This window comes from Odontomachus brunneus, unplaced genomic scaffold (genome assembly GCF_010583005.1).
Source record: "Odontomachus brunneus isolate Ranch 3 - 2012 unplaced genomic scaffold, Obru_v1 Obru_scaffold_111, whole genome shotgun sequence".
Taxonomy (NCBI): Eukaryota; Metazoa; Arthropoda; class Insecta; order Hymenoptera; family Formicidae; genus Odontomachus; species Odontomachus brunneus.
This window is the reverse complement of record NW_022639561.1, coordinates 460,811-473,684: the sequence shown is the minus strand read 5'-3', so window position 1 is coordinate 473,684 and position 12,874 is coordinate 460,811. Positions and strand designations below refer to the sequence as shown.

The 12,874-nt window shown below is 30.4% G+C and overlaps 2 protein-coding genes across 5 annotated transcripts in view; one reads left to right on the top strand and one right to left on the bottom strand.

Moving 5' to 3' along the window:
- LOC116849315 (synaptotagmin-10-like) overlaps positions 1 to 12,874 on the bottom strand; it is a 526,459-nt gene that overhangs the window by 474,737 nt on the left and 38,848 nt on the right. The window lies entirely within an intron of this gene.
- LOC116849320 overlaps positions 1 to 12,874 on the top strand; it is a 73,161-nt gene that overhangs the window by 25,346 nt on the left and 34,941 nt on the right. Inside the window, exons 2-3 of one of the 2 annotated variants that reach the window (XM_032826359.1) lie at positions 1,276 to 1,434; positions 1,922 to 1,963. In XM_032826359.1, coding sequence (XP_032682250.1) covers positions 1,276 to 1,434; positions 1,922 to 1,951 — 189 coding nt within the window. In that variant the 3' untranslated portion in view covers positions 1,952 to 1,963. Of the gene's footprint in view, positions 1 to 1,275; positions 1,435 to 1,921; positions 1,964 to 12,874 lie in introns of those variants that run through there. The other variant, XM_032826358.1, reaches the window with a different exon arrangement.

Below are 12,874 nucleotides of genomic sequence, written 5' to 3'. Positions count from 1 at the left end.
CACGCTTCCGAAATGTTGAAGAAGTGCGAGAATGGGTGGACGAATGGATTGCTTCGAAACAAACATCGTTTTATCGAGATGGTATCGCCCAGTTGCCAGAAAGATGGCAAAAAGTTGTAGAAAGTGATGGAAAATACTTTCATTGAAATAATTTAAATAAATTTTTTACAATAAATGCTTTTTCTCAGTATTTTTTGGGCGGAAACTAAGTTAAGGTCCTAATATAAAAGAGTACAATTGAAAAAAAATTCCACTTTATCATATAAAATTTAATTAAATTAATTAAATTAATTAAATTTATGTATAAATATATAAATCAATCAATTGCTTATTATAAGCAATGAGGTATCTGTCTAATGTAACCATAAAATGTAAATAAAATTAACTAATAATAATAATTTTTTACTAATTCTCTAAGTATCTCAAATAATGATTCGAGAAATATTCATTATAATGAAGTCCCAAGGAATAATTTAGAATGAATTAGGCTCGGAATAATTCATCAGAAATTCTTCAGATATTCTTTTTTCTAATTCTTTAAGTATTCTTTAAAAATGAATTCTCTATGAACTTCTATTCATCTCTGTGCTATCTGGGATTAGACGCTGCAAACATTTTAAAGCGCCCAAAGAAAAGCCATGATTGGTTTATATGCTGTACTTCAAAGCATTTGTAGCGTCTAATAAATCTAATAAATTGCACCTATTGATAAATTATGTTATATAACATCAGTATAAAGTGAACATGACTTTTGTTATGTAACATATTATATACCAGTTATATTTATCACAGCCAGTGATACTTTACTATAACGGTATCACAGAAATCCTGAAAATGTTCTAGGAAAAATGTCCTTAGGATGTTCACGGCTCGTTCTCAATACCTGTGATATCCTGTGGTTCTTCTAAAGACGTCCTCGTATTCTCCTAAATATATCCTAAGGATGTTCTAAATATGACGTCCTGTGAATATATGAATATTTTGACAATGTCCTAGGACATATTCAGAATGATTCTGAGGACGTTATGTGTTGTCCGGAATATAACTCCATATACGTTCCTCACCAAGTATTCATTGTTATGTACGACGAGTTTTATAACAAATGTAACTATTTCTAGCACTTGCTATTAACTGCAGTGTTTAATAGAAAAGATAAGAGTTTCTTATACCATACTACTTATACGTGCGTGTGCGTATCAATTACATAATTGTTTCCTTTTTTCTACGTATATAAAATTACAGTTACGCGCGATCGTAAAATCTTGTTTTTTCCAGATGAGGCTGACGGAGAAGTTGAAGCAAGAGGAGGAGGAGAGGCTTTGTGTCTTGGCAATACCGCTGCGACATTATCTCGCGACACACGTTCTCCCAACATTGACGGAAGCTTTAATCGAAGTTGCCAAACTACGTCCGGAGGATCCAGTAGATTTTCTCGTTAGTATATCGTCGTTATTTAATATCTTTCGCATCTGTATCTATTTCTCGGACCTTATCATAATTACAGTTTCATCGGTAATAATAGAAACAGTAAAATTCTGTGTAATGCACAAGAAACAAGAAAACACCGGTAACGCAATAAAATTAACTCATTGAGCTAGCGCGATGGATTATAGTTTTCGCGTATACTCGATAACTTCACTATCAGATCGAACCGAGTTGTAGCAAACATGAGCGACATGTTGTAGTAAAAAAGTTCGGTAGTTATATCAAGTGACAGATTTTTAATTTGATTAAATTCCCAATTCATCTGACACATCTGATTATATTTTACGATAATAATTATGACAATTATTCTCGTTTTATGCTTCTCTTCTTTGCATCTCTCTTTCGGTTCTTCCTTCGCTCTTATCAAGACGCCAAAATAAAATTAATGCGAGGATAATATAAAACGAATTAAAAGATACAATAAATTTATTTTTAGACAGACATATCGACCAATGCTACGTTGTAAACTGAAATGACGCCGTTCGTTCCACAATGCGCGCTGTTCGCGAGTTTCGCGATCGATGGTTGCACAGCATTGCTATGATCAATGCACATGTGGAGTGGCACGAAAAGAAATAGTTATTGTTCTATTTTGTATCGACAAAGTTAGACCATTATCATTCTATACATACACCAGATATTATTCAATTATACTTTTCTTTTATATGCTAAAAAAAATCTTGTAATAGTTAAATATATTTGATTGAATATATTTGATTTGGTTTAATATAATAGTTGGTAATTAGTATCAAACATAATAATATATATAGTTGCTTTAAATAGTTGTTCCAACCGTCTAGTAATAATTACAAAATAATTAGTCAAACAAATTTTTCATTAGTTAAACTATTTAAATGGTTGGGTAAATAATATTAAATAATGTAGTGATAATTATTAAATAGTTTCATAATTTTCAAAGTATATGGTCTTTTTGTTTATTTATTACATAATGTGACAATAATATGTATTACACAGGCCCACAAAAAAAAGTTGTCTGTGCTGGGGATGTGACTGTGCTATCTTAATGTTCTTTGTCACTGAACATAAATCTGATGTTAACTTTGAGTTTCGACGTATCAGTTTTGAATAAACTCAAAAAATAGCTCAAAAAACCACATTTTAAATAATAAGATCGAATATCGCGGAAGGCTGGGAATATAGCTAGGTTATATTTATGTTTTTTGGGTCGCTGAATACTAATCTAATTTTAACATTGAATTTCGACGTATCAGTTTTGAGTAAACTCAAAAAAATAACTAAAAAATCCATATTTGAAGTAATAAGATCAACCATCACGACATCTAGATTATTCTTATGCTTTTCATTTGTTGAACACAAACATAGTGTCAAAATTGCGCTATTGCTTTTCAGTTTATCGTGAAATTTGAAAAATGGCCTGAGAATCCATATTTGAAGTAATAAGATCGCTGATCATGGAAAAGTACCCAGCAAACAATTTGGTATCAAATTGTCGCCAAATTGACACCAAATATGGCCAAAACTTGACGGCAAATCCGATGCCATCTGCGTCCGCAATATGCTTGGGTTTTGTTAGCAAAGCTTGGTGACAAAATCTGACGCCAAATTGTCACCAAATACCGAGCAAAGTTTGGCGCCAAATTGCGCCGCACAAACCTTGGTCGGTATTTGGCGTCAATTTGGCGTTAGATTTCACCAAGCTTTGTTCGGTATTTGGCACCAATTTGATGTCAAACTGCGCCGCACAAATCTTGCTCGGTATTTGGCGCCAATTTGCCAACAACCTTTGATTTAGCAGATATTGTGTCCAATTTGATGACATTTTGGCAGCAAAATTTGTAGTCAAGTGTTGGGCAAAATTTGCTCCAGCAGATTTGGCTATCTGGGTAGAAATGTCGGTAGGTTTGTTATTTCAGCGTGATGCCGTGCTATGTCGTGGCATCCTTTGAAATGCGTTTATATTAGAAAATCTGAGTAATAAATATATCTTATGAGCGCCTGCTTTTACATACTCTTTTTTCTTTAAATGATCTATAAAGTAGTTGTATTTTCTCTTTTTAACATCTAACAAAAGTTTTTGTTTTAACAAGAGGAAAAAAGCGCAAGAGAAATTCACACTTCATAGGTCATTTGAAAAAAAAAGAGTACGTAAAAGCAGACACTCATAAGACGTATTTATTATTCAGATTTTCTAATATAAACGTATTTCGGAGGGCGCCACAACATAGCATGGCAACGCGTTGAAATAACAAACTTTCCGACACCTCTACTTTTCTATAATCAGTGATCTTATTACTTTAATATAAGTTAAATATAGGTTTCCGGGCCACTTTTCAAATTTCACGATAAACTGAGCGCAATTCTGACACTATGTTCGTGTTCAGCGATTCAAAATTATTAAGATAGCCCAGTCACATCCCCAGCATAGACAACTTTATTTTTGCGGACCTGTATTATTAATATTAATTACCCAGATAGCATAGGATGTTCTATGGACGTCCATTTTGTTCATTTTACGTCGGCACATCCATGGACATGCAATGAACGTCCATAAGATATCCGATTTTGGATATAAATGTCTTAAGTATAAAATTCGACTACAGGCATGTTGAGAATGCGCGCTATCAACGCTACATATCATTTTATCTCCAGACAGCAACGTCGCGTCATTTTCACGTCGATAAATGATAATTATCAGTCTTAGACGTCATGTAACCAATAACTGACGTTTAAAAAACGTGAACAATTTTGAGGTGATAATAACGTTATTTTAAAAGTCTATAATATGTTTTTAACCAGCTATTCGATGAGCAAAGAATGTGACAGGTTTTTATCTAATGTTTATTTATATCAATTGTAGTGTCTATAACCAACAGATTATTATTTATACATGTTGTTATTTATTTCTTATATGCTTGCATCTCAAGCATTTGGCTCTTAAAAATAAACCTTATAAAACTTGTCCTACCATTTCTTACTCACGAGCATTGCATCGTTGCAATTATCCAATTAGTAGGATAATGTTCAAAAATATGTTAATGAGAAAATGTTGACTCAGATAGCATAAAGATGAATAGAAGTTCATAGAAAATTTATTTTAAAGAATACTTAAAATTAGAAAAATGAATATCTGAAGAATTCCTGAAGAATTATCCGAGCCTAATTTATTCTAAAGTATTCTTTGGAACTTTATTATAATAAATATTTCGCGAATTATTACTTAGAATACTCTGAGAGTATGTGAGAAATTACTATTATTAACTAATTTTATTTACGTTTTATGGTTACATTAGACAGATACCTCATCGCTTATAATAAGCGTTGATTTGTATGTTTATATATAAATTTAATTAATTTAATTAATTAAATCTTATATAATAAAGTAGATTGTTCTTTTTTTTTAGTAGTACTATTTTATAATTATTAAAAGTTTATAGTCTTTTATGACTTATTTAATAATTGTTAACAATAAAGAATTCTTATTATAAAAATTTAAAGATAACGAAATGGAATGTGCGGGATTTTGTAGATCTTACCTCATTAGCTAAGGGTTAAATTAACAATAAAAGTACAAAAAATATAATTTTTATTAAAATTAAATTATTTTATTGAATCATATTATCAGAAAATTATATTACTGTGTTAATTACAACATATATAGACAAAATGTAAGACGTTTATATCGATGAAGTGGTATCGAGTCTAAAGCAACAGCTTTATAATCGAAAGGTGCCTCGCAGATACAAGTTGGAGTCCCACCAGTGTCAGTAGAATTTAATGTGATGTAACATTGAAATCAAGTTATCTAAAATTTTCAAGTAAAATCAATAAATGCTGTAACATTTACGAATAGTTTTTGTTAGAAAATTGAACCGAATAAGGACACTAAAAATAATGTTCTGTGTAGGTCCTTTTTTGAATATTCCAAGGGCGTCCAAAATAAGTAAAAACGGATTATCCTATGAACGTCCACCGGACGTCTGTTGGGCTTTATTCGGATGTCTTATGGACGTCCCAATATCCGAACTTGAACGTCCACTGGACGTCTATAAAAAACGTCCATGTGCTATCTAGGTACCAAATATTATACTCTGAAGCGCTTAACTAAATATATTTTTTAACAATTACAAGATTTTTTCAGGGTTTTTTCACAAATATTAAATTAAAATTATTTTAGGATTTTTGAGGTTTCTGAAAGCAGCTTATTTTTTTAAGTTTTTTGTCGTGCAGAACGGAGATGAACTCAACGGAAGAATATACCGTACATTTTATATCACGATTTATATTCTTTAGATCATTCGTGTAAAGCTGTACGAGAGAAAATAAAATTTCAAGCGGAGCAATCATGTTATGCATCAACAATTTATGTATCACTGAAAGTAAAAATCAAACCAATAACTCACTTTGTTAGCGAAGTATATTACTACATAAAGGATCTATTGAAGACAATAGAAACACACATCCTTGTTCACAAACAAAAATAAAAGATATACTTCTTTACCGACTAAAACAAGGACTAAAGAAGAACATACATACATACAATGTATATAGTGGTCGATTATGACACAGAGAGATTTATATTAACACATACGACATCTATGTTAAACAACTCTCTATTATTATCGACTATTATCGACCTTTATTTTGTTGATATAGCAGAATGCATCAATTGCTTATGATATTTTAATCAAAATAACAAGTCACGTTTATTGTGGTAAGTGGTAAATGTACATGCGGTGATTGCAATTAGCGGAAGTGAAAGCTTACCGCTGAACCTACTAAAACGATAAACAAAATTCTACATCTGCGACACCCGATTCAATGCGAAATGCCCACTTCAGGAGACATTGCTTAAATAGGCGATGTTTCATTGGATTTTCGACTGCCAGTTCGGTAATTCGCCGGGAAAAGAACATTTCGCGCGTGTGCGCAAATGTGAAAACAACTTTCACACTTCGAATATCGTTTCCGTGGAAATCGATAGGTTACTGCTCACGATTAGACGCCGTTCCACTCTGGAGCATCGAACCGCGGAAGGAATAGGAGCATGACCGTTCTCTTGGTCTGTCGACCATATCGAGACCTTCCATCTATAATTTCGTGATTTCGAGCTTCACTGATTTCGATCGGTCCGCTATTACGGAGAAACGCAAAGGGCGGAGACAATTTTTTTTCACTATTGGCTTCAATAACCATTTTAATTCGTTCTTTGTTATTCACGACTAATCTATTCAGAAATCACCGACGCATTTCTACCGTTTGAAAATAGTACTGCCGCTGCAAAATTAGTGTTACAACCGACCGTTTATTTATGTTTGAATATTTTTCAAGAAATATTCCGTTCATATCAAAGTTCGAAAATTTGCATAATAAATAAGTTTTAAATGATCTTATTTTGGAATATATATTTTCTCAGTTATTAATCTTATCAAAACAATAGATAATCCGCTTTATAACTTTTTTACGAATAATAATATCGGAGTTCACGAGTTGTATCTCTGTTTTTTGTATAAATATTTCTTGTTTAATCTTATAATCATTCATATGTAATCACGTCTAACTACTAAAATCTACATAGCTTTAATCCTTTCGTGGTCCCGGTATACATATAGGGAAACTTGGAGCATAATAGATCTACGGGATATAATGGAATATAATTGATAACTTTTTACAAAAATAGTACTATGTAATAAAATATTATGCAATAATTACTGTTAGATGTATCTTGCTGTTATAATTTGTTTTATTACTTTTAACTGCAAGTTGCTAAAATTGTTTAATACGTTCACTGTGTTCTCCGCGACTGAGTTGCAGTTTCTTTTATACACTTACATAAGATAAGTAATAATAAAATCTTGTTTTATATTATCGTAGTTACATTTCCATTATTAAACGACCTTTTCTTATTACTTTAGTAAAGAATCTGTGCAAATATCGATTGTCTATAATATTTTTATTTTATCTGCAGTAAATTTATACACTTCGAAACATAAGGGGTTTGTACGTTATGTTCTTAAGATATTATTTTTTTCTCTTCATACTATAAATATATGTGTTATGTTTTGCAAATTTTATACTCCAAGTAGTAGACTCATGTCAAAATAATGTCAAAAACTGGTCATAAGTGGTTAATTGACGTCAAATAACTTAATAATAATGTCTTTAAGACGTCTTTCTTGTAACGTCTTAATGACGTTTCTGTACAATGTCCTAATGACGTATTATTAATGTTTAGAGACGTCATTAAAACGTCATTAAGTCATCTTAAAATATCATCATTGATTTATAATATTAGACCGTCATTTTTACGACATTTTCAGGACATTTATATGTTTAAAACTTGCTTAACTTATTACGCCTATTACGCCTCGGGTTCCCTTACATGTATGATTAGGAAAAAATCATAATTTTAAAACAAATAGTTCTATAGACTTCTTGGCCTATTTTAGAGAGAGAGGTTAAGCCTATATGTAAAAAATTAGTATACTTCCAAATTTAATATTTTTGATAAAATATAATTATATAAACTTTTCAAAAAATTCAACTTTTAGCTAACATACTAGCAACGTCTCGTCAAACGTTTCTCGCTCAATTAATTTATTATATTTATTTTAAAAGAAAATCGCGTTTTGTTAAAAAATAGACTGTTGCCTATATAAAAGTTATATAACGATATCGACAACCATCAGTAATATATACAGAAAAGCAGATTTTAACATGTAGTTAAAAATAAGTGTTCAAAAGTTTCTTGTAGTCTTTATCTGAAATCTATTATTTAATTTTAAATTTCTACTTAAATTTTACCGATTTGCATGCTATACTTTTAATTTTAATGATATACATATTATTCAATGTTTAGCATGTTCTATCTATCTAACAAGGAACCCAGTAGGCGTGATTTGGATGAGCTTGAATATGTTATAATCTAGACCAAAAGAGGAGACACGTATTTTTTTATACGTTTTTTATGTTTCGTTAAAAGTATAAAAGATAGAAAAAAATTTGTAAACAAAAATTAAATGGTTTTAGGAGTACTTTGCAATAACAAAATAGATATTTGAAAAATGTAATGATTGCCAACATACTCCCAGCACTCAACAATTTTTTTATAATTTTAAAATTTTATGTCTACCAAAAAAAAGTATATTTTATGCCGAATCCAACAATATATAATAATATGATTTTCCAACATGCGGACTTGTTGAAAATATTCTCATATAACCGTAATGCCATCCATAGCCGCTTAACCTACTCGATAATATGTACTCATCGAACTTTCTCATAATAATAGGCGATTAGTACTGATATGCAGAATATATAATTAAAATACATTTCAATAAATAAGGACGATAATAATAATAATAGTAGAAGTATACACAACAATGTACTCTTATATTCACATACATTGTTTATATAAAAGGACACACACACACACACACACACACACACACACACACACACACATATATATATATATATATATATATATATATACACAAGGTGTTTCTTTATCTCCGCCCACGAAGCACATAGCGTTATTTCTTATAAAAAATTGAATCGAAAAGTCCTCAACTATTTTTGTCTTCGATGCTTAACGAAGCAGATATTCTTTAATAAATTCCAGCAAATCCACACGGTCCTTTAGAAGTATACATGTCTGTGAGCTGCACGCCTGGTAATGTACATGAATGTTTCGCTGCTGCATTCACGCACACTACCAGGCGCGCAGCTCATAGACGTGTATACTTTTAATGAACAGCGCTGATTTGCTGGGATTTATTAAAGAATATCCGCTTCGTTAAGCATCAAAGACAAAAATGGTTCAGGACTTTTTGATTAAATTTTTCGTAAGGGATAATGCTATGTTCTTCGTGGGCGAAGATAAAGAAATACCCTGTATATATACATATACATATAAATATATATATATATATATGTGTGTGTGTGTGTGTGTGTCCTTTTATGTAAACAATGTATGTGAATATATGAGTACATTGTTGTGTATATATCTGTTATTAATATTATTATCGTCCTTATTTATTGAAATATATTTTGATCATATATTCTACATATCAGTACTAATCGCCTATTATGAGGAAGTTCGATGCGTACATTGTTGCGTATATTATTGAATAGGTTAGGCTGCTACGGATGACGGTTATATGAGGATATTTCCACTTATTTTTCAACAAGTCCGTATGTCGGAAAATCATATTATTATATATGGCTGAATTCGGCATAAAATATACTTTTTTTTTGTAGACACAAAATTTTTAAATTATAAAAGAAATTGTTGAGTAGTAGGGGTATGTTGGCAATTATTACATTTTTCAAATATCTATTTTGTCGTTGCAAAGTACTCCTAAAACCATTTAATTTTTGATTAGAAAATTTTTTTCTATCTCTTATACTTTTGACGAAACATGCTCCTAAAGAAAAAAGCCGATTTTTTTCAAAGGGGTGTTTTGCCCCCTAAAAGTCCGCCTGAGCACGTATAAAAACATACGTGTTTCCTCTTTTGGTCTAAATTACAACATATTTCAATATGTTGTAATATTATCAAGCTCATCCACATCGGAGGTAACCACCTACGTGAGGTTCCTTGCAAGTTTAATACAGATTTAATAATTTCGACGTATTACTTAATTTCACAGATTAAATTTGGTAAAAATACCGAGTAGGGAACCTAGCTCGTATGATCTTGATTTTGATATATATTATGAAGACCACTTTTCTGAATATTTTTCAACAGGTTTCAGCCATCACTTGTTGTCTGTTAGAAAGTTATTAACAAACAAATTTTATAAATTGAAAGTAATTTTTGCACACAGTATATATTGAAATATAGGAAATAGTACACATATATGTGAGGGAAAGGCTCCGCTCCTCTCCTGCATTTTGTCCCTAAAAAGAACTAATCTAACCTAACACATTCCATATATTTTCTGTTAAAATATTGAATAGAGGCCTATCTTCTTTGACCCTGATCTTAAAATATGTTATCAAGGATATGCCTCTCAGTATCATCGAAGAGATTTTAGGATTTTAAAAGAATTTATATAAAAAAAAAACAATTTTTTCACAATATACATTGAAATATAATAAATAGTACAGAGTTCCGCATCCTCTCTCGAAAAAGCTAACTAACCTAATTCATTGTTTGCATTTTCTTTATATAGTTTCTTAATAAGAAACAATACAAAATATTAATAAGATACAGAGAAGCAATACAAAAGATTAGTAAGACAAAATGTAAAAGATGGGTTAGGTTAGGTTAGCTTTTTTTTGAGAAAGGGGATACATTTATAAAATTTTTTATAAAATTTTTATAAAATTTTATAAAATAAGTGTTTAACAAATAATGATCGATGCCTAAAACCTTTCGAATGTTACTCAAGATCAATGATAACATATATTAAGGTCAAGATCATAGGAGATAAGTTTCCTATTCGGTATTTTTATCAATTTGTTCTTTTGCGTACGCCATATTGGATCTGATATTTTGAATTTTACTATTTTAACTTCAGGATTATAATCAGTGACTCGACATCGAAAAGTCTAAGAAGAATACTAATTTTAACTGCACTTGTAACAGATTTTTCTGAGCCACAAAGGTTAATAGTAAAAATATGTTACAATAAATGTTCGTCACAATTTTTTACAATAAATGTTCATAACAATTTTTTACAATAAATGTTCGTAATAATTTCTTACAAACATACCCGCGTATTTTCACTTTGGTAAAATACTTATTTTTAGATTAGTTGTTTCCCTCAATAGGAGTACTAGTCATTCTCGTTTCTCAACAAATCTTTCCATTTGCTTTTTAAATAAATTCCTCAAGAAATTCTAGCATTATTCTCTAATCAATCAGTATGTTATTGTCAGTATGTAAAATCGTTTAAAATAAAAAGAAAATAACTTTGCAACAATATTAGTGAAATTAAATTTGTAAATATCATAATGTATAATTGTTTTTTTTTTAAAGATATGAAATATTTTAAAAGTGTGTGTGTGGTGTGTATGTGTGTATACGTGCTTGAATGTCCACGGGCGCGCACGTGTGTGTATATGACATTATAAAGTTAACTTAGACTTGACGCTAAACTTATTCTGTATGTAATGTTTCCACTTATATATTGTTGTTTTCATGAATATTCTATCGACAGATCTGAACTACTTTTCAACTGGTAGATCCATGATATTTGATGTTAGTAAATTTATGATGTGATGTTTCACTAAAATATCCCTTTAAATGATCATTTTATTATTATAATAGTTTTTTGAGCTTCTCTCTTTTCATAAATCATAAACAACTTATATAAATTCTATATACATGTATGCACTCTCTATCAAGAGACACAGTAGTGTCTTGCGCAAAGTATGTACATGTGCGAGATACTACTGCGTTTCTTGATAGAGAGTGCATACATGTATATAGAATTTATATAAGTTTTTTATAATATACAAAAAAAATATCATAATAATAAGATGAATAAATTTAAAAGCATATTTTAGTGACGTATCACATCATAGATTTATTAACAACAAATATCAGAAAACGATTATTTACGGTCTACGTGACCGGCTATGTATACTTATGCAGCTCAATAAATTAAGTGCAAGCAAAACTTCTTATTCAACTATAATAGTTAGACCATGACGTTCTCGGTAAATTTAATCAATTGTTTGAGTTTATATTACATGAGAAAACCTTTATTTTTATTCTACATACGCTGTAAATCGAGATATTGTAGCTTAAAGTTCGAAATCGCCATATTTTATGATTAAAAAACGTCGTCTAAATTTTGCAGTTATATACCTTTCTCGCCTAGAAAGTACCAGGGAATATTTCAGTCAGCAAGACACGAGCTGCATAGCATGTCGCGCATGGTGTATGCATGTGTCCACATAGAACAAAATATTTCATAGACGTATATAATAAATCTATAAATCTATGGAACATCTATGTCTATTCAAGATGTTATCTATATGTATAATATATGTAAATGTAATGTTAAATAATATACGTATATAAGCACAAATCCATAATACATGTAAAATACATATATAAAATGTGTATGGAATAATGTACAATTTACAGCTAATAGATATTTCTTTGAGGTATAAACAATGTGCGTAAAATATATATATATACAGGGTGTTCGGAAAGAACCGGGACGCCCGAATATCAGGAAAAATATAAGTTTTACAAAAAAATGTTTCAGACAAAAGTTGTGGCGTTTAAAAAGATGTATTTACTGATCACATCAGTTTGACCTTGGGTTGCGTAGCGAAGGTCAGGTCAAGGTCACATTAATTTTTTTAAACGGAATATCCCATTTTTCATTGCATATTCTTATAGCACATCTCGAGGGCTTTCCAAAACGCTATAATAAAATATTTTTTC